This window comes from Schistocerca nitens, chromosome 12 (genome assembly GCF_023898315.1).
Source record: "Schistocerca nitens isolate TAMUIC-IGC-003100 chromosome 12, iqSchNite1.1, whole genome shotgun sequence".
NCBI classification, from domain to species: Eukaryota; Metazoa; Arthropoda; class Insecta; order Orthoptera; family Acrididae; genus Schistocerca; species Schistocerca nitens.
Window position 1 is genome coordinate 96,667,912 of NC_064625.1, and position 23,933 is coordinate 96,691,844.

The following is a 23,933-nucleotide window of genomic DNA, read 5'->3' on the forward strand; positions in this document are numbered from 1 at the left end:
CTATCTTGAAGGTATGTAAAACACAAACACACACACGCACGGAAGTGCGTGTGCGCAAATGCAACTCGCACACCCAACTGCAGTCTCAGGCAGCTGAAACCAATTTAACCTTCACCTGTTTCAGAAAATAATTTACACTCCCTGTTTACAATTTTAGAGTAGTCTCTACATTCCCTTCTTTGTCAGCATTAAATTTAACATTATAAGTATACCATAGTTACTTCAGAAACTCCTTTACTGCCTCCTCACCAATGACACGCTTCTTGCCAATTGCTAGGACCACTCGTCCCTCCTTGTCTCAGTTCACTACGTCACAGCAACTAAGGCATCCATTCTCTTTATTGCACAACATTACTAAAATTTTCAACAAATCTCTTTTGGACAAAAAGCATAGCTGTTACAATTTGTGTACCTGAATTTTCTGTATTGATTGTTCAAGTGGAGGAAGTCAGAGACTGTGACTGAAATGGCAATAAACTCCTTACGACCAGAACTCTGTGGCTAATAGCAGCAACTGTCTCTGAGCATTTCTCTGAAAATTAGTATGGTTTACATGACAGGAGTCTGACAAACAACACAATGCTTAGAAAGAGAAGAAATACTGAACACAGTTTGCGCATTAAATAAATTGCACTTTATTTTGATTAAATAGAATTTCTCCTGTTAACAACACAAAACAGAACTTAAATGCACACAATCTCATTACATCACTTCATTATTTTAACAACAGTGCTTTCACAACATGGAAAACCACAGGCTCCAACAATGGGAGATAGCAGCCAGCAAGTGTTTTGCACACTTAGCCTGGCTCCAGTGTGCTCCAACTGCAGCCAAAAAGCTGTGAGATTTCAATACAGGCATTCTGCCCTCTGTTACATTTCAGATGGGGCACTCATACACGTTGATGGAACGATCTTCCGACACTGAGACAACTTTGTTGCCATCAGGATTGTACTTCACACCCCACACCTGGAAGCAGATCACACAAGTAAAAGATTTTAATGATGCAAAGCTTCTTGTTCAATTCCTCACAGATACACTGTTCACTCTACATAAATCAAATGTCTCAATTAATTTATGTACGAAGGCATTACAAAGAAAAGTACTTGAGGTACACTAACATAATCATAGACAACAAGAGACTGAAATGGCCTTTTATTGACTAACACTTTCAAATCTTCAACACTACTTTGGATGCTCCACAGAAAAACAAAGTACTTAAAACAAGTATGTCAGTGGCACTGAAGCTGGACTGCACACAACACACAATGGAAATTGACATCTCTTTCAATTTCAAAGCTATTATTATTTGAGAGAAAGTTGGTCGAGTGTTCACAGAAATTTTTAAGAATTGCTCTAGCCTGAATGCAGTATTACAAATGGCATTCCCATTTAAAAAATGGCTGGGTATAACTACAAATCACTGTCATTCACAAAGGCCTTTGACTTTGGAGAAGTGGCTGGAATTTCAGTTGGTTCGTGTCTTGAGATTATAAGCGAAAAATCAATGACTCAATTTATCAAAATTGATTAAGATGTATGCACTGCACTGATTACGACAAACATTTGGATATTGTTCATACGCCAAAAGATTACACTGACGAATTTTACAAGATCAACACTGAAGTTCTCGTCCTCATTACAGCACACATGTGATCCTAGTTAAACTTATGTGCAGCAATTGAAATGTGAATTCATAAGCTGACATGAATAAAATGGATAATACTGAACAATACGATGCCAGGGAGGGGGTGAAGCAGAGAGAGAGAGAGCCATTTTCAAGTGCATAGCATAACCTGTCATAGTCACATATTTCTTTAAAACAGTTGACCGCAAATCATTCTTGCATATGTTAAAACAAATGTTAAAGACCTGAAGTCCAAGGTTAAATTTATGGGGAATTGCAGATCTTTTTGAGTTGGACATCCTTAAAAACTGGTGCAAAAAAACAACCTAGCCGCGAAACTGAAAGAACAGTCACTTTAGGTGGTGGTGGTTAGTGTTTAACGTCCCGTCGACAACGAGGTCATTAGAGACGGAGCGCAAGCTCGGGTTAGGGAAGGATTGGGAAGGAAATCGGCCGTGCCCTTTCAAAGGAACCATCCCGGCATTTGCCTGAAATGATTTAGGGAAATCACGGAAAACCTAAATCAGGATGGCCGGAGACAGGATTGAACCGTCGTCCTCCCGAATGCGAGTCCAGTGTGCTAACCACTGCGCCACCTCGCTCGGTAACAGTCACTTTAGGCAGAGGCAAGTTATCTATAGATTGCCTAGCTTTTGCAAATGATTTAGCAATTATAACTCTTCACATTTTACCAGCTTGAAATCAAACTGAACTCTTACAGGAAACTACAGAAAAAGTCAATCTTCAGATATCTTCCGAAAAGATAGAATACGTGACCTACTATAAATAAGCACAAAAATTAACAGAGACAAAATATGGCAAAATCGAAAAATTTCCACAATTTAAATGTCTTGGTGAAACCATTTAGGAAAATGGAATATAAAGAAAAGCAAACAAAATTAGATGCCAAAAGATGGAAACTGCATACCGACTTATCTAAAATATCTACGGCAAAAATGTATCTCCAAACACACAGAACTAAGACATTACAATACTGCAATTACACCAAAATGCCTCAATGGATCAGAAACACCAAATCTGAGTAGGAAAACAGACACTGAAAACAATAAGAGAATGGAAAGCAAAATTGTAGTAAAAATTCTAGGTCCAAAACTTGTAGACGAACAATACTGGCTCACAGTCTAACAGGAATCAAACAGTATACAAATATCTAGCCATTAGAAAATGCATATTAAGATTCTATGGACACATTAATAGGATGTACCCAGATAGACTTACAAACCAAATAGTCAGATTCTTTGACAACAGGAGTAAACTAAAATGGACACAAAGGAAAGGACTGACAACCTGAATTTGGCAGGAATTACACAAGATGCCAAAAAACGTGAAATTTTCAGTTCCAAAATTTACAAGTGACCACAGGAAGTCAATAAAAAAGAGAAGGGCAAATGTTCATGACCACATTTAAGTACTTTATATAATCCTATTGGCTTATTCACAAACAATAATAAATGAACAAACAAAAAGATGCCAGGTGTTTCTTGGTAGCGTGGAGTTAATTTTATAATTCAGCCTATCCACTGCATTTTAACAATGCATGACCAACATCTACCTTCTGTCCCACATTTTCAATGATATGAGTGAGAAGCTTAAGGAATTGGAAACAGAAGCTCAGAGAGTTGGATTAAAAATAAACACGGCTAAAACAAAAGAGCTTAGGATGAACAGTAAGAACAAGAATGCACTAGCCCTGAAAGATGAGGAGATTGAGTAGGTGGAGAACTTTTGTTATCTGGAAAGAATTGTTTCCAAAAATGGAAGGGCAACAGAAGACGCCAAAAGTAGGATAAAAAAGGCAAAAGGGGCCTTTGCCCAGCTGCGACCAGTTTGGACATCTCGTGAAATATTGTTGGTTCTCTTTTACGGGTGTGAGACGTGTACGGTGACAGCACAAATTAAAACAAGAGTACAAACCTTCATCAATAAATGTTTGAGGACTATACTGGGAGTACATTGGCCAAATGTTATATTAAACCAAGTACTATGGCAATGCACCCAATAACAAAGCTGAGATAACTGTAAAAGAAAGGAAATGGAGATTGATTGGACACACTCTCAGAAGAGGCCCACAACATATTCCAAAGCAGGCTTTAGAATGGAACCCACAAGGAGTAAGGAGGAGAGGCAGACCGAGGTTGACCTGGCACAGGACTGTTGAAGCGGAGGTGGCAGCCACTGGCCACTCCTGGAGTAACATCAAGAAGATGGCAATGGACAGGGTCAGATGGTGAGTTCTAATATGTGCCCCATACTCCACATCTGAGTAAAAGAAATTAAGTCAAAGTCATGACCAACATGCATTTTGACAGTAACCCAAATGTGTCTGTCAGGTTATACACTAATGGCCATTACAATTGCTACACCAAGAAGAAATGCAGATGATAAACGGGTATTCATTGGACAAATATATTATACTAGAACTGACATGTGATTACATTTTCACACAATTTGGGTGCATAGATCCTGAGAAATCAGTATCCAGAACAACCACCTCTGGCCGTAATAACGGCCTTGATACGCCTGGGCATTGAGTCAAACAGAGCTTGGATGGTGTGTACAGGTACAGCTGCCCATGCAGCTTCAACACGATACCACAGTTCATCAAGAGTAGTGACTGGCGTATTGTGACGAGCCAGTTGCTCGGCCACCATTGACCAGACGTTTTCAAATGGTGAGAGATCTGGAGAATGTGCTGTCCAGGGCTGCAGTCAATCATTTTCTGTATCCACAAAGGCCCGTACAGGACCTGCAACATGCGGTCGTGCATTATCTTGCTGAAATGTAGGGTTTCGCAGGGATCGAATGAAGGTTAGAGCCACGGGTCATAAAACACCTGAAATGTAATGTCCACTGTTCAAATTGCCGTCAATGCGAAAAAGAGGTGACCGAGACATGTAACCAATGGCACCCCATACCATCACGCCGGGTGATACGCCAGTATGGCGATGACAAATACACCCCCCCAATGTGCGTTCACTGCGATGTCACCAAACACGGATGCGACCATCATGATGCTGTGAACAGAACCTGGACTCATCCGAAAAAATTACGTTTTGCCATTCGTGCACCCAGGTTCGTAGTTGAGTACACCATCGCAGGCGCTCCTGTCTGTGATACAGCATCAAGGATAACCGCAGCCATGGTCTCCGAGCTGATAGTCCAGGCTGCTGCGAACATCGTCAAACTGTTCGTGCAAACATCCCCATCTGTTGACTCAGGGATTGAGACATGGTTGCATGATCCGTCGCAGCCGTGCGGATAAGATGCCTGTCATCTCGACTGCTAGTGATACGAGGCTGTTGGTATCCAGCACGGCGTTCTGTATTACGTTACAATCCGACCTTTATCAAAGTCGGAAACGTGATGGTACGCGTATCTCCTCCTTACAAGAGGCATCACAACAACGTTTCAACAGGCAACGTCAGTCAACTGCTGTTTGTGTATGAGAAATCGGTTGGAAACTTTCTTCATGTCAGCACGTTGTAGGTGTCGCCACCGGCGCCAACCTTGTGTGAATGCTCTGAAAAGCTAATCATTTGCATATCACAGCATCTTCTTCCTGTTCGTTAAACTTTGCATCTGTAGCACGTCATCTTCGTGGTGTAGCGATTTTAATGGCCAGTAGTGTAGTATACACTTGGAAGCTCAGTCTGTTAAGTAGTGAAGAATACAAAATGAAAGGGTATTTTAATCCAAGCATTCACAGCAGAGGAGCTTATTGTTGCATTTTTTTTTTAATTTACAAAACACTGCATAACAGGCAGGTTAATGTTTATGTAACTGCTGTGGAACTCTTGAAGTGTGTGCAAACTGTCATTTGTTCTCTCTTCTTTTTCGCCATGAGCTCAGTTGCAACAAAAATAAAATTCTTTTAAACCAAAAAATTTCAGTCCCCTCATGCCACATTAAACATTTTTCACTTTACACTGCTTTAAACACCAGTTTTAACATTACAGTGCTTACTATACCCTTGTCTAATAGAATGTGATATGGCCATACGGCCTTGCATTTGTCCAAGTGAACCCATTACCCCTGGCATTTATAGCTGATCACTACACAGCAATGTGGAATACAAATCTAGGTGAAAATTTGAATTTTCCGTACAGTAATACGAATGTCACAACAACTTGAGATATCCCAAAACCAATGAAGGCTCAAGCCAAATATCTTTACAGATCTATTCTGAAACTACAACAACACTGCCACTAATCAACTGCTGAATTCCGTAAAGTCAACTTTCTTTGCAGTCTAGGAAGAGCGATAAAAATATAGTTTCTTATAACATTGTTCCATTAATTAGTTTGTTATATCAAGTCCTATACTAATAATTTCCTTACCAGAAAAATCTGCAGCTGTAATTAGCAGTTTGGCATATAATACACTAAGTAGACTGCATTTCAGTGTGACAGGTTTTCTTACCTGATCTGTGTGTTCATTGAACGTGTGAACACACTGTCTATTGCTGAGGTCCCATATGCGAACTGTGCGGTCAGAAGATCCTGAAGCAAAATGTTGGTTGTCTGGTGAAAATGCGACACTCAGCACCCACGAGGCATGTCCTGAGAGCGTTCCGACAACATTAGCGTGCTGCCTGCAAGATGAAATAAAACAGTCTGCTTTATTCCAACGAAACTTTACTCCATAATTTCATTTATGTTCTATTTGCCACTATTTATGCATTACTGTCTTCATATATATTGTCTTTTTCTATGCATTATACCATTTGATCACATAATTATCTTCTAAGAATGATGGAATGAGTAAAAGCTACTACTCACAAAGAATGGAAAAGCATTTACTGCATTTGCACAAATACAGATAATGTGGCAATATAGACTGAACCTAAACTTTTGACATGAGATTATGGTACAAGTAAACCTTAAATATGCCCGCCCGGTTGGCTGTGTGGTCTTAAAATGCACGGCTTTCCAGGCGGGAAGGAGCGCCTGGTCCCCGGCATGAATCCGCCTGGCAGATTTGTGTCGAGGTCCGGTGAACCGGCCAGTCTGTGGATGGTTTTTAGGCGGTTTTCCATCTGCCTCGGCGAATGCGGGCTGGTTCCCCTTATTCTGCCTCAGTTACACTATGCCGGCGATTGTTGCGCAAACAAGTTCTCCATGTACGCGTACACCACCATTACGTTCCCTGGGGGGTCCACCGGGAGCCAAACCGCACAATAACCCTGGGTTCGGTGTGGGGCAGCGGAGGGGTGAAGTGGACTGTGGTAGTCATCGTGGGGTTGTGGACGACTGCGCCTGCGGCGGGGACGGAGCCCTTCCGTCGTTTCTAGGTCCCCGGTTAACATACCATACAATACATACAAATCTTATATATAGGCTGCACTACTAAATTTAAAATAAAATTCAGTTAGTATGTTGAGTTGCATCTCTCTCCTCTCCCCTTCTACAGCTACCTCATAACAAAGGATGACTACCAACAGGACTGGTTTGGCATATTAGGAGATCTGGTCATGTGACTAATTTAACAGAAACTGTAAGGAAGTTGTTCAAAGCTAAGGCTGAGAAGAAAGTTGAACATGTGGTTTGTGAGTGACAATGTGAAAGGAGCATACTAGTTCTACAGTGAAATTTAAACTTCAAGTTATCAGCTACATAAAGGAATACAGAAAGTGGGAACCTGGATGCAGATTTTATGTTGATGGGGTGGGGGAGTTTGTCGGTGGTGAACAAGTGAAGAGAACCTCTTAACCTTTTTGCTACTACAGATGTGCTCTCCGCACTCCATGCTGAGGAGCTTTTGTTATGGATGTATTGCTTGTCAAATGCTGGCACCTGTGCTGAAAGATAGCCTTCTAACTGATATGAAATACTTATCACCTGATTTTTGGAAAATTATTATGAAAAATGTTGATTTTCACACATCTTTCAGTCTGATGTCTTTGTTCATTAAAGACTAATTTCTATTCGTTATATGCCATAGTTATTGTGTTGCATCAGATTAGGTAAAACACTGCGCAAAGTTTTACAAATTTTGCAGCGGGAAAAATGTACGACATAAAGTTTGTATATGGCTGATTTTAACTCATACATTGCAGTGATTGAAATGTCTATAAGATTATCAAAATTTTATATAAAATTGAGAGCAGATGATCTCTCATTTCATTCTCAAGTTACTGGGTTTCATACCAGATGGACGGTTGCGTGCGACACGTCCATTCACATCCTTGTGTATCGCAAATCATGTGGTCATAACAATCGTTTATCTCATAAATGATTCAAGATATCGAAATGAGGTTTTTTGTACATCATAGCACACAATGAGGCACACTCAAAACTTTTTTTATTCACTGAAGCACGGGAGTAACTTGCCCACAGCAGCGAGAGGTCGGCAGCTCAGGACGCATACAGACATCCACAGCAGTGTAGGAAAACCCTGCAGTCCGCATATCCGTGTCCACAGCACTTGAGGAAATGATGCAGCAGGAATGTGTAAACACTCCCACAGCAGCAAAAGGGTTAAATAGTTCAAAAAGTCGATGTTCATTTCCAAGGTAAAACTGCAAATACTCAGAAGTGGGAAAAGACTTGCTTGATTTTGTACTTCAAAACAGAAAATGTGGATATATCATTACAACCAAAATGGTTAAAATTTAGGGCTCCAAGATAAACATTTTGCCAATGGAATTTAAAGTTTCATATGGGTGTGTTCGGTGATTTGTGGAATGAAATAAGTTATCTGTGCATTGCAGAACTACAATTGTGCACAACTGCCTCAAGTTTATGTAAATAGTTGATTTACTTTTTCTGCAAAACATGGCCCAACTTAAATGAAAATTTTTTATTTACATTCCCAAATAGGGAATGCAGACCAAAAAGTGGTCTATTTTGACATGCTGGACAGTACTACAGTATATGATGTAGGGGGATATAGCATGCACATACGTAAATGTGGTGCTGAAAAACAGCACTGCACATATTGAACATTATGGCTGATGGATGAAAACTGCCACCATATGTGGGTTTTCGATCGGAAAACCCTTTGCAAAGGAGAAAGCTTCTCAACTGGTATTATTGTAAGAACTCACAATGGTGGGTGGATGACAAGAGGAACTGGTTTTCATCAGCATGGAAGAAGAAAGCAGGTGCTCCTCTTCGCTAAAAACCAGTGCTTCTATTGGATAGTTCTGCTAACACACTGGTGGTTGAGAGAAACAAATACTGAAAGAAGGAAATTGTGACCTAGTGATTATTCCTGGCAGTGTGGAAAGCATGTTGGAGCCTTTGGATATGTGTATCAACCATTTGTTCACAGCTTGTGTATGAAAACTCTATAGAAATTGTATCACAAGCCTAGTAACTTCGACACCAGGAGGCCATTTGCAACGTGGATCTCTGTCAGAAGCATGTCATTGGATTTTGGCTGTTTGGCAGTGAACATCAGATAAGCTCGTAATAAAAAGTTTCAAAAAATCTGTAATTTCCAATAAAGGTGATGGGACTGAAGCTGACCTCCTTGATAGTGACTGAGCAGCATTGTGGATCATCTAGTGAGGACAAAGAATCAGATGCTAGTGATGGTGGGTTGTGGAAATGACTGTGCTCGATTTGAGTAGCAAGAACAGCTGCTGTATTAATGAACATGTTTTCTACTAATTTCGTCTTAAGTATTTGATGGTTTACAAAAGAAACTGCAGTACTTACAATGGCATTAATTTCTACCAACAAGATATGTGTACATGTCATTTCTGTAATTAATAACTTATGATCTGAGGTGGGAAATACTCAATTATAGGTCACGCCATGATTTTTAAAGCTAAATTTAAGGAAAACAGTGCAGCCTATATGAAGTGTAATCAAGATGTAATGAGAATTTTTGTTTTACTTAAAGAATCTTTATTATTCATCAACATCAACTTAGTTTCCTTCAATGTAGTCCTCGTTAAATATAATACAACTGTGCCAGGACTTTTTTCCAATTTTGGAAACACTTCTGGAACTCATTTTTGTTATAGTGTAGAGTTCTTTCAGCAATTCTGTTTTTATGTCATCAATGCGGCTGGAGCAACGTAATACTTTTGTTTTACACTAAAGGATCATGAAAAAGCATTGAGGTGTGAGTAGGATCATTATCGTGATGCAATTTCCACGATTGTTTTGCAACAACCCTGGTCATTTTCTTCGGACTGGTTCATGCAAATGGTCCATAACTTCCAGGTAGTATTCCTTATTGATTTTATGACCACAAGGAAGGAACTCATGATGTACTATCTCATTGCTATCAAAGAAAACAAAGAATAACCTTCACATGTGATCGAAATTGTTGAGCTTTTTTTGATCTTGGCTCTTCAGGTAGTTTCTACTGGGACAACTGGACTTTACTTTCTAAGTCATACCTGTACACCCATGTTTCATGACATGTTATAACCTCCTTTATCACCACACGTTATAACCTCCTTTAGAAATCCTGGAGCATTGTCGACTTCTTACGTGACGTCATTTTGGGTTAAAATTCAACAATTTTGGAACAATCTTGGCTGCTACTAGTTTCATACCCAAAACATCCCAAAAAATTGCTTGAAATGAGCCAAAGGATATGTTGACATCATCAGCAACATTGCTGACAGTGATTTGGCGATTTTCCAGTACCATTTTTTTTTTACTTCGTTCACATAGTCACCAGTAATTGATGTGCTGCGTTCATGGCAGTTGTCATCTTCAATATCTTTTCGCCGTTTTTTAAATGTTTATATCACAACTGAACTCCTCTTACTCATAGTAGATTTGCCAATAGCCACAGTCAACATTTCAAATTTGGTGCTGCACTTTCTTCCATTGTTCCAAGTAAATTTAATGCAAATTATTTGATCCATCTGTTTTTGAAAGTAAAAATTCACCGAGCACTCGAAAACACATCTACACTTTTCAATTGTCAACAATAAACTAAATATTCAAAACAGCTAAAAATGCAAACCTACACAAGAGCACATGTACCAATAACATAAAAGTTGTTTTGAAAATCGCATGTATAAAGCCCACAAAATTAAAAAAAATTTCCATTACCTTTTGATCACACCTTGTGTTCGCATATATAATCCAATGATTCTATTTGCATCTCACCCAGAAATCTCTGCTGTCACATTTCCCTCTTTTGGTTCCTATATTTATTACATGCATTAAGTCAGAGATTTGTTCCTCTTTTATGAATTCTATATATCAGCTTACTTGCATTAGAAACTGTGTACACATCTACTAACAACCCGTTCTTTGAAATCTCCCGTGATAATCTTAACAGATGCACTGCCATTCTCAACTAGATCTATCATGTTTTCCATAGCCACTTCAAGTGAATGGCTTTAACATCACTGCAAATTCCCTGTCTAGTTTCAATAGTTCTTCATATTTAACGATATGGATAACAATAGGGCATGACAATTTGACCTTCCTTCTATCTTAATCACAATTTCTACTTTTATTAACTATCATCCATTCATTTCCCCCTTCAATATTAGCTGACACTTTCACTCTGTGCTAATATTTATTTCTTTGTTCAGGCAAGAGTACGGCCATAATGTGCTGTCTTACAGCCATCAACTATTTTCATATGTCAGTTTCAATTACATTAATTACAGCATTTTTTGTAAGAGGTCTTACACTTGGTATGGAGTCCAAGCACTACGAAAAAGTTAAATAGTAAAAACAGTAACAGCCAAAGGAGATTATGTTTGTACTGGCTGTGAAAAGTTGTACAATAAGACAAATTACTGGCAGAAAAATGTAGACTGTGGTTCATGGCAGCAACAGACACACAAGATGAGATAGAAGAGGAAGAGAAAGATGAATGTGGTACAACATGTAATAAAAAGCAGAGGATAGGGAAAGACAGCAGCATTGAAGGAATTGGAGGAGGAGGAAGAAGAAGAAAGCAGTTGTTTGAATGAAAAAGAAAGGAAGACAAAGGAGGGAAAGGAAGATGAAGTGAACATTTGCTTCACTGTCTGGCAGAGAAGAATGGGAATTTATGAGAACACAATGCAGACGGATCCCAAGTTTACACGTGTTTTGCGTGCCAACTGTTACGGGTGGCCCTCGAAATGTCTCATGTTTTCTACATGCTGTCTGTGGATGCCACCTGACGTGATATTTTTAACTACATCTATTTAGGTCTTGCATCACTAATCGAAGTATCAAACTTGATCGCCTTCATGTACCTTTGTTTATACAGCATTTTGATATTTCACATAGCTACTATTTTTGTAAAGTTCCTCCTGCTTTAAGAGACAGTCCTCCAGAAAACTGAATGAAATTAACAATCTTAAGCACTTTCTGAGGTTTTTGACGATGATTATTCAGATGTTCCTGGTGACAGCGAAGGTCCGAATGACTGTGTGAGTTGCACGTTTTTACGGTTCAGAGGACATTTCCAGTGACAGTGACATCATTAGACTTGTAAAGGCATGTAAGGTAGCAGTGTTCTCAAGTGATTAAGAAAGTAATCATGGAAGTGATTCTGTTCTCGAGAATGATTTGTTTTGTCATAATGTCACCCCTTCGACATATTCGCTATGCCAGTGGATGGGTGAGACTCATTTGCCATCTTGAATGTGTTTTAATTTTTTGAGGAAAAAAAGTTGACAAAGTTTTTAAAAGTCACAGAATATTTAATTGCACATAGAGTGCATGGTAGCTTGCTTCAGAGTATGCCAGTAGCAACGGAAAAGGTTATTTAAAAACTATTTCTGTAACACCACTGATGCAAGACACACCAATCCTCAGAGCGGTACATATCCTACACCTCCTTTTCAGATACAAAGTGGTACATGCAGTCCAGCAACCACAATGACCTTGTGTACAGAGTTAAATAGAATGGGGATACAACTGCCAAGCAGGACTTCAGAAGGCATACATTTCTGTAGTCGAGGCTAAGTGATGCTTGAGATGGTGTAGATAGTGCTGCCAATGGACAATGGATGACTGAAAATGAGTGATTTGGATTGATGGACCACACAAAACTATGTAGCAATATGATGGAAGGGTTTAGTTTGACAAATGCTGAAAGAATGTTTGAGGATATGGTGTTATTGTACAGGGCTATTTTTGTGGTTAGGGTGTGGTTAACTTATTGCACTTAAAAAAAAAAAAAATGTTAAATACAGAAGGATATGAACACATTTACAGCATTTTATACTGCGTACAGTAAAGGAACAGCTCAGAGGCTATGACTGTCTGGGAATGACAATGCACCCTGCCAGAAAGCAGCATTTGCCAGGCATGATTTGTGTGCAATAACATTCCTGAAATGAACTGCTGAAATGAACTGGCCTGTCTGGAGTCCCACCCTTCATTTAACAGAACACCTTTGGGATGATATAGAATGTCAACTTCGCTTGAGACTCCTGTGTGCAAAATCACTACCTTCTCTGGTCACGGCTGCCGTTCCTCAACAGACGTTCAGACACTTCTCTGAAAGTGTCTCCACAACAGATTCATGCTGTCTTAAGGGTGAAGGGTGAACACACCACATATTAATTTTACTAATACCATTTATACATGAATAATCTGCACATTTTTTGCCTGAATTTAAGGACGAAAAACTGGGGTGGATGAATTAATTGCAGTAAGGCTGGTACTGCTCTGTCTCCAACAATACATCCCGTTATAATAGTGTTGTTGCAGCGCAGTTTGTGATGTGTCAGTAGCATGTTAGAACTGAAGCGTTAATCACGCGTTAACTTGTTAATTATGTCTACAAGTTCTCATTATCACTCGTACAATGGTAGAGAAAACCTTAAAATTATAGAAGAAGCAGCGGTATTTGAAAATCGTGCAGGGAGAAGAAAGTACAATGTGATTGGGTTGTACTCAAGACCGGTGAAAATACACAAAACAGCTTCAACAAATGAACAGTGATCATCAGGCATTTCGTAGCCAATAAGCAAAGCGTCCAGATCTTGGGGGGGGAAAAAAAAAAAAAAAATGCTCTTCAATTACATATATGAGGACCGACAATACAGAAGAGCTGGGACTAGTGAAAAGTGCGAACTCAAAGCACTGGCTTTGGCCAACAGCATCACAATACAAACTGGCAGCAATGAGAAAAAGAGGTGTACTGTGATATGTGTAACTGGAATTGACAAAAGCTACCATCTTACATGATATTTAGAAGGAAAACTATTTCAAAAATATCAGTGAAAGACATATTCGTGAGAGTGAATCCAAAAGGGTGGACAGACTGTTGTGACTTGGCAAGACAGCCAAGCCACTAGGAGGTGGAGCCAAATGGCACGCGTTTAAGCTCACGCAGGCTGGTGTGAGGTCTGGAACAGTTAAAGGAGGTGAGACTAGTAAAAAAAAAGGTATGTGGCTTCTGGAATACTTAACTTTAATCCACAATTGGTGAACATCGGTCTGACGGTACATGCATCACAAGATAAATAGCAAATGGTAATGGCGCCTTGCTAGGTCGTAGCAAATGACGTAGCTGAAGGCTATTCTAACTATCGTCTCGGCAAATGAGAGCGTAATTTGTCAGTGAACCATCGCTAGCAAAGTCGGCTGTACAACTGGGGCGAGTGCTAGGAAGTGTCTCTAGACCCGCCGTGTGGCGGTGCTCGGTCTGCAATCACTGACAGTGGCGACACGCGGGTCCGACGTATACTAGTGGACCGCAGCCGATTTAAAGGCTACCACCTAGCAAGTGTGGTGTCTGGCGGTGACACCACACAGACAATGACCTTGTGGTTGACTGGGTGACGCACATTTGGCAGTGTCGCCCTGGTATGTTACTGAATACGCATAACACATTGAGTCCGGACAGCTTATGCTGACATACAACTGAGGAAATGTGAGGTAAGTTATATGAAGGGGAAACTGAATTGGTCGGTATCCTTTGAGGTCTACCATCCATCCTGCAACCACTAGATGGGTGCATAAATCGGCCATTCAGAGCTGCAGTTAAACACCCAGACACACAGTGGGTGGCACACACAAACACAAATTAAAGTCAATATTTTCTTTTTTTCATCCCTTAAAATTAGGGGACACTGATTATTTAATGGTACGGATTATTCGCATGTATACAGTAGGTGTCCATAAAGCTTTAGTCAGATAGTGTACTAAAACAACACTGCAAGTGGTCACTTTGAAGTATCAAATGGGAAATTCACTTGAGAAAATTATAAAATTTAAGGAGCCAGAACAGTTGGCTAGTACCTATCTTTGTGAGGTGAAATTTCTAGTACTACTGCCAGCAGGCACAGTTAAAATTACACAAGATTATAACTAACTTTAGGAAATTTTTCTCCCTTCACCCTCATGACAGGGGAGTGTTTCAAACTGGGTCTGAAAATTTCCAACACTCCCTGAGGTATCCCTGGCAGGAACTACAAGTTATGAGCACTGGGCCCCCCATCCCCCCTCCCCCCGCCTCCTACTTTTCAATGCATTATCAATAATATTCAGAGAAATGAACTTTGGTGGTCAATGCAAGCCAGCCATTTTGCCTCCTTTTAATTTTGCAATTTACATAATTCCTGTCTGTTATACTTGTGCTAAAGCGAAGTCCTAAGTATGAGACATATTCCAAAAGCAAAGTCCAGTGATCTATGTTTAACTGAAGGTAGGCTTGAATGAAGTTTCACATTTTCAGCACTGTCTACTGACACTTTAGGAAACCACTGCAGTGTTGGTTTGATTCAGTAGTCATTTGCTAATCGGTGAGGGCAGATCGCAATGGCTGAGTCAATCATAGATCCCACCAGCTGTGAGGTGTGTCATGTGATTAGATTTTTGCTGGCAAAAGAATTTTCAGCTGCTAAAATCCATTGTGAGTTATGCGTGGAGTATGGATCTGAAATAGTGAGTGACAAACAAGTTCGGAAATGGTGTCATGAATTTCAGACCAACGATATCGTGGGTCACGTGAATCAAAAACCCTGAGGTGATTGAGAATTGACCATTAGTGCTGTGTATAATGAATTTCAAAATGTTGCTTGAACCTCAATTTACAGGTTTGTCACTTAACAGCTTGGACATCAAACTGTATACGAGGTGGGTTCCAAAAATTATCACTCATCGGCACAAAGAGCAAAGAAGGCATAGTGAATGACAGTTTTTTGAATGCTACAGACAAGATGGAGATGATTTGTTTTCCCACATTGTTATTGGGGTACAAGACATGGATATCATACACCAGTGCAGAATTGAAACAACAGTGGCGCCATTCAAGTTCACCCCCCCCCCCAAAAAAAAAAGAGGAGAGGGAGGGAGGGAGAAGTTTATGTAGCCTCCATTCTCAAGACAAAAAAAGGTGGCTACCTTCTTTTTTAATGTAAAGAGTGTTCTTTTGATTGATTTCATGCACCTTGAGTCACCAATTACTGCGAAACGCTAAACAGAGACATGCAATCCAAAAGCCAAGCCATGTAAAATTGTCATCTGGTACACTCCTCCTCCGCAACAACACACACCCACACTGCTGCCAAAACCATGGAGAAGATTCAAGATTTTCATTGCAAACTTTTCGATCACCCTCCACACAGTTCCAACCTTACATCAAGCGATTACTTCCTCTTCTTTCATTTGAAAATGTGGCTGGGTGGACAATAATTTCAAGACAACGAACGAACTCAAGACCGGTGTTATCAACTGGGTCAGTTCCTAAGTGGCAGACTTCTAAGCAGAGGAGTTGAAGAAGCTGGTGTAGCATTACAGAAAGTGTACAGATGTGAATGGCAATACGTGGAAAAGTAAAGTTGATATGTAGTAAATAGTACTGTCGATAAAAAAACCTTTTCTTGTATTTTTAAGACAAAACAGATCTTTGTTTTAGAATGTGGCTCGCATTAATGTGTATTCACACTTTTACACATGGCAACATGTAAGTTGCATGAATACGTTTACAGTATTTGACTGAGAAGATTGTAATTACGTTAGTAAGTATTTACACTCTTTGTAGCTCAGGAAATTCCTAACACGTGGCTAAAACATTTCAGAGCAAGAAGCTGTATCAAAGAAGGGTGGGCAGCTCCTTGTATGTGCTTAAGGGATAAAATTTAACACTTGCAAAAGATCCTAGTCCGAATTCTCACAATGAATTATGTATTTAAATGTAAGACGTCTCTGAATATACCATGCCTGAATGACTCCCAATTGCTCTGTTAGTATATTAGAATGCTCTTAACATTTCATTTCAGTAGAATACCATGTCACTGCTGCCAAGTAACATGATGTTAACACATTTATTCATCTCTTTCAAGTATCACAAACGATCTAATGTTGTTTGTACAGAAACCTGGTAAACAATTATTGGTGTTATGCAGTATCACTTGATAGAATACAACAAAATAGTACAAGAATATCAAATATGGTGCACAGAAAATACTGGAAGGTCCTCGGTAGAATACAAATTGTGGATGGAGTAGCTGTAGCACTGAACAATTAAATTCACAGGTGTACAAACAAGATAGAAATCGATCATCTAATGCAGATTTTCACAACCAGTATTTGCATTCTTGATTAATAATCTTTCATGGGCATTAGGCCACTGTCTGAGGCACATTTCTGTGCCGATTACCTCGGACCACGGCCAAATGGCCAGAAAACAAAATTCACTAAAGATTGAAATTGTTGCTAAGTTTTTAGACAATGTTAATTTATTCATGTTCATGGCGGTTGAGCTCTGTGGCTTCAGACTGAATTACAGAATTTTGAATGCTGCAGCTGCTCTGTGCAAAACAACAATTTATTTTGTTACAGAACAAAAGTGCATCTATCTATTAATAAAACATAATTATACAATTTGAGAAACTAATTGTTATTTTCCACAGGGCAGCTGCAACATTCAAAATTTAGTTTAAAAAGAGCTGTACTGAAAAAATATACAGGGTGTTCCAGATTTGTTGCAACAAACTTGGAGGGGATGTAGAATGTGTCTTTAAGAACAAATTGAGGATAGGAACTCATGTCATGAGCCATCATCTAATGACCCTACAGAGTGGCTAAGTTACAGGCTCTAGCACCTGGCACTACGCCACCCTTCAGCAGCAAATGTGACTTTGTATGCTGACAGATCGCTAGTGGAACATCTTACAATGTTGTTATTCAGTGCTCATGACTGACTGTCACAAACGCCAATGGAGAAGGTGGAGCTGGCTGCTGCATAGAGAAGTCTTGTCTCCCACTGATGCTATGCTCTGTTGCTTTGGTGAAGGACAGCTTTGGATATGGGCTTCCATCCGCAGTTTATTTTTCTCCTGTATACTGAAAAAACTGGACATTTTAGAGGGTTCGACGAGAAAAATAAACTGTGGATGGAAACCTGTGCCCGACGCCATGATCCACCGAGGTAACATAGCATCACACTCATACGAGACAAGGCCTTTCTACCCAACAGCTAGTCATGGCAATCAGTCATGATTACCGAATAACTAACAACATTGCGAGACGTTCTGCCTAAGGCCCATTCCGTCAGTGTACAAAATCACATTTGCTGGCAAAGGGAGGCCTAGCTGCAGGCACCACCTCCTGTAACTTTGATGCTCTATGGCATCGTTAGATGATTTCTTCGGTCACAGGTTACTATCTTCTATTTGTTCCTCAAGATACCCTCTACAACAGCTCGAAGTTTGTCACAAAATTTTTGGGACATCCTGTATAAATGTATTACACCGACTGGAGATGGGTGGGAGTCTGAAACATCTCGGCTCAAATAAAGCTATACAAAAAGTGGCCAGACGGTGTTATTTTGTCATGTAATTTCAGAAAATCTTTCATAGAGTTAACTAATAAAACCACATATAAGCAAACATGTGGTTACATTGGCCAGGGCAGGTGGACTGCTCTGGTTAGTGAGAGGAGTAACAACAAGGGGAGGGGAAGGGAGGAGAAAGTACTTCAAGGCTTGCCTTACAGTTTGAAGAGAGCAAAATCAATCATTACACAAACTGGCAGCCAGTGTGGGGCCTATTAAAGTAACCACTATGACAGTACACAGTATTTAGTTTGCATCCAATACAGAGTTGTGCACATACGTGAAAGACTGCCAAATGTTAATCACACAAATACAGCCACAAAATGGTAGCTTACCTTACGAGTTTTTATCCTCCTTTGGAGCGCACAAACGTAGACTGAATTCTAACAAGGACTTTCCAGTATTGCATAAAATTGTACACACTAAACTTCTAAAAGTAACATTAATAACAAGAACTATACTATGAGGAAACTTTAACTTACTGGAACAGATACGTTTATGAAAATAACAATATTATGAAAAGGAAAGTTGCTACTCATCACACAGCAGAGATGCTGAGTCACAAATAGGCGCAACAAAAAGACTGTCACAAATAAGCTTTCGGCCAACAAGGCCTTTGTCGGAAATATACAGACAGACACACAAACACCCTCATCACGCAAACATACATGTGAATTGCGTATGCATGACGCGTGTGCGTGTATCTCTCTGACAAAGGCCTTGTTGGCTGAAAGCTTATTTGTGACAGTCTTTTTGTTGGGCCTCTCTGCGACTCAGTGTCCACTATATGGTGAGTAGCAACTTTTCATAATGTTGAACATTCCATCCTGGATTTTCCATTGTTTTATGAAAATAAATGTGAAGCCAGAATTATGGTCTTTGTATAGGAACACAGATGTATGCTAGAAGCAGTGGTCTTATTATACAATGTCACTACAAGAGGAAGTCAAATGAAAACCCTTTTTTATTAAAAAAATAGTGAATACACAGCATTATTTTATCAACATAGTCACTTTCATTCTCAACATTATTTTGAAGAGTTTTGCAATTTTCCCAATGAAAATGAAGTGTTTCCAGTTTAATGTGTTCTATCACCTCTGTAGCTTGTGGATTACTGCCTAAGAAACCACTTCCACATGTCTCTGAAGCAACTCATGTAAAGCCCAGAGAACATACTCATCAATAGTGCAGTTTAACTCATGATGCCTCTTCGAGCAGGTCAAATAAGTGGAAACTGCTGATGGTCAGACTGGTAAGTGTGTTTGTATTTCAGAACACAAGTTCCTTAATGTCAATTGTTGCACAGACAGTATGTTTACATGCATTGTCATGCTGCAAAATGACACTGGTATAAAGTAAAACCCTGTCACCTCAATATGATTGCAAAATACTAATTGTTAGACAATAAAATGGTACACCAATGACAGGATTCCTCTTAGAAATGTGGTGCTCCATCACTGTTTGACCAAACTGACATAGCACAAAATTCCCACCAGAAAAACGTATTTCACAATTCCTAAGTTCCAGACGAATGGAAAAACTAGTAGAAGCCGACCTCGGGGAAGATCAGTTTGGATTCCGTAGAAATACTGGAACACGTGAGGCAATACTGACCTTACGACTTATCTTAGAAGAAAGATTAAGGAAAGGCAAACCTACGTTTGTAGACTTAGAGAAAGCTTTTGACAGTGTTGACTGGAATACTCTCTTTCAAATTCTAAAGGTGGCAGGGGTAAAATACAGGGAGCGAAAGGCTATTTGCAATTTGTACAGGAACCAGATGGCAGTTATAAGAGTCGAGGGACATGAAAGGGAAGCAGTGGTTGGGAAGGGAGTGAGACAGGGTTGTAGCCTGTCCCTGATGTTATTCAATCTGTATATTGAGCAAGCAGTAAAGGAAACAAAAGAAAAATTCGGAGTAGGTATTAAAATCCATGGAGAAGAAATAAAAACTTTGAGGTTCGCCGATGACATTGTAATTCTGTCAGAGACAGCAAAGGACTTGGAAGAGCAGTTGAACGGAATGGATGGTGTCTTGAAGGGAGGATATAAGATGAACATCAACAAAAGCAAAACGAGGATAATGGAATGTAGTCGAATTAAGTCGGGTGATGTTGAGGGTATTAGATTAGGAAATGAGACACTTAAAGTAGTAAAGGAGTTTTGCTATTTGGGGAGCAAAATAACTGATGATGGTCAAAGTAGAGATGATACAAAATGTAGACTGGCAATGGCAAGGAAAGCCTTTCTGAAGAAGAGAAATTTGTTAACATCGAGTGTAGATTTAAGTGTCAGGAAGTCATTTCTGAAAGTATTTGTATGGAGTGTAGCCATGTATGGAAGTGAAACATGGGCGGTAAATAATTTGGACAAGAAGAGAATAGAAGTTTTCGAAATGTGGTGCTACAGAAGAATGCTGAAGATTAGATGGGTAGATCACATAACTAATGAGGAGGTACTGAAGAGGATTGGGGAGAAGAGGAGTTTGTGGCACAACTTGACCAGAAGAAGGGATCGGTTGGTAGGACATGTTCTGAGGCATCAAGGGATCACCAATTTAGTATTGGAGGGCAGCGTGGAGGGTAAAAATCGTAGGGGGAGACCAAGAGATGAATACACTAAGCAGATTCAGAAGGATGTAGGTTGCAGTAGGTACTGGGAGATGAAGAAGCTTGCACAGGATAGAGTAGCATGGAGAGCTGCATCAAACCAGTCTCAGGACTGAAGACCACAACAACAACAAGTTCCAGTAAAGAATATAGGCTACATTTCTTGTTTGATCTTTGTTTCAAGCAAACTGGCAGTGAACAACCTGTTCTGACTCAGTTACAAGTCATTTTCAAACATAGGAAATGTCTAAGCTAAAGACAGCATGTAATCTATTTAAATTTTACCTGAATCAAGTTCTTACATATCAGACGAAAAAATGCGGAGAAATGGGCTAAGACATAGATGGGAATTACCTATTGAATTTCATATTTGCTGATGATCAAATAGTATTGACTGCAGAGTACGTGATGAAAAATGTCTTAGAAACATACAGTAAGGCTGGACTAACAATTTTTTCTAAAACAAAATATCTGTAAAGATAGTAAACAACAAGACATTATCATAGATGGAAATATTATTGAGGCATGCCAAAGGTATAATTACCTGGGAGTTGTCATCTCAGATCAGGTTTCCAGTAAACGGGAAATAAGGCAGAAGCCAAAACATGCTAAATAAGCAATCCATAAGCTGAATTTCATCTTTTGGTCAGATAAAAAAGTAATATGAATCAATAATACAAACTATTTGTTTACAAGTATGGAATCCTGGAAAATGACACAACAATACAGAAACAGACGTGAAGTTGTGCAAATGGATTTTTTGAGGAGGAGCCACAGTTTCAAGGCAAGAGAACACCTCAAACAGAGAAAACACGAAGTGTGTTACAACTTCCATGTACGAGGGTGGTTTGAAAAGTTATTGGAATCACCACGAGACGTCAGCGCTAGCGCAACGAGTTGTTCACGTGATATTCATTGGACTGCTGCCTGTAAACACATGCCATGTAAGTACTCTTGGAAGAGAGCTGTGGCAATGACGTGGCTCTGTCGTTGTTCTCGCATATTGATTTGTGAAGAAGGGGAAAAAAAGATAAAAATTTCAAGATTCAAGCAGTGATTAAGTACTTCGTAAAGTAAGATATGAAAGCAAATAACATTCATGCCGATTTCCAGAACACGCTGGGGGACTCCCTCCTTCATATTCAACTGTTGCCAAGTGGACAAACAAATTTAAATTTGGTTGGGAGACCTTAGATGATCCGCGCAGTGGTCAGCCAAGACATGTCACTACTCCAGAAATCATTGCAGGGATCCACAAAATGGTCATGAAGGATCGCCGATTGAAAGTGCGTGGAATTGCTCACACTTGCCAGATGTCATCTGAAAGGGTATATCACATTTAAACCGAAGAATTAGAAGTGACAAAATTATCTGCAAGACGGCTGCCGTGACTCTTGGCGATGGGTCAAAAACACATGAGAATGGACATGTCGGAACAATGTACGGCACGTTTTAGGAGAAATGAACAAGATATTTGCAACGGTTTGTGACCACAGATAAAACTTGGGTGCACTAGTATACCCCAGAGACAAAACAACAGTCAAAGCAGTGAAAACATGCTGATTCTCCGCCGCTAAAGAAAGCAAAGACAATTGCTTCAGTGGGAAAGGTCATGGCATTGGTGTTCTGGGATGGAAGGGGATTCTGTTTGTAGATTATCTTCCCACAGGGCAAACAATTACTGGAGAATACTATAATTACCTCCTGGACAAATTGCAACAAAAGATATGCAAAAAAAGGCAAAGTTTAGCAAGGAAGAAAGTCATCTTTCATCAAGACAATGTGCGGCCGCACGCATGTGCCATCGCCATGGCAAAATTACACCAAATAAGGTATGAATTGTTGCCCCACCTACTTTATTCACCTGCTATGACTGTCAGACTTCCCTCTCTTCCCAAAACTGAAAAATTTTCTTGGTGAACAAAAATTCACTATGAACGAAGAATTGATAGCCGGAGTTGACAACTCTTTTGCAGGCCTGGAGGACACTTCATTTTCGAGATGGGATCAAGGCACTGGAACATCGTTGGACCAAGTGAATTAATCTACAAGGAGACTACATTGAAAAATAAAAAAGTTTCAGTGATGGAAGTACTTTTTTTTTCTATTCCGTTCCAAGAACTTTTCAAACCACCCTCATACATAACCAAAGAGGTGAGAAGACAGTGTTCAGAATAGCATAGGCATGTGATGAAATTATGGGGTGAATAAGGGCTGCAAAACATACATTGCTGGGAACCTCCATACAAGAGAACGAGAGGAAGACCTTGTGTAGAACGAAAAATTCTAGTGTAAGAGGAAATCCAATAAAGTAAACTGAACAAGAAATTTATACAAGGATCAAGAGGTAAGAGTACATGGTTATGAAAAACATCCCAAAGAGCTGTAAACAACTCTGAAATTTATGAACTACCAACAGTATTATGTGGTCCGCAACTAATTTTACTTTACAGACAAGAGCATCTTCAGACATTCGTCGCCCTGATGTTTTACTGACAATGGCACTGAGTGGCAGTTTGAAAATTACATGCTGCCATCAGAGCAATGAATATCTGAGTTGCTCTTACCTGTTCAGTAAAACAAGTAATAAACAAATAATATATGGCCTGTGGCAGTGTAACTGTACCTTTATTCCTCATGGTCGCTGTGTTTCCTGCGGGTAATACTGGTGTTTGCATATAGACTTTATTCTACGACTATGCTGCGCATGACATAAATTCTCAATTCACTTCATAAGAATTCCTAAATGAGTTTAAGCCAGTTGCATGAATTACACTACAATATAATTGGCAACTGGAGCATTTTCACTTCAATAAAAATGTTGTCAACAGTTGTGGAAGAACTCTGGTGCTTTATAGCATTTCAAGTAGGGGCAACTCCACCACTTCCACATGGGCAAGACAAAAGTAATGCCATGTACCAAAATGAGTACGTGTTCTTCCATATGTCCAGCTGTGTTCACAGATTCA

General features: G+C 39.7%; 1 protein-coding gene across 1 annotated transcript in view; it reads right to left on the minus strand.

Moving 5' to 3' along the window:
* Nucleotides 1-611: 611 nt before the first annotated feature.
* Nucleotides 612-23,933, minus strand: part of LOC126215192 (WD repeat-containing protein 61) — a 47,544-nt gene continuing 24,222 nt past the window's right edge. Inside the window, exons 7-8 of the mRNA XM_049941859.1 lie at nt 6,068-6,239; nt 612-969 (exon numbers count right to left, since the gene is read on the minus strand). Coding sequence (XP_049797816.1) covers nt 880-969; nt 6,068-6,239 — 262 coding nt within the window. The 3' untranslated portion in view covers nt 612-879. The remainder of the gene's footprint in view (nt 970-6,067; nt 6,240-23,933) is intronic.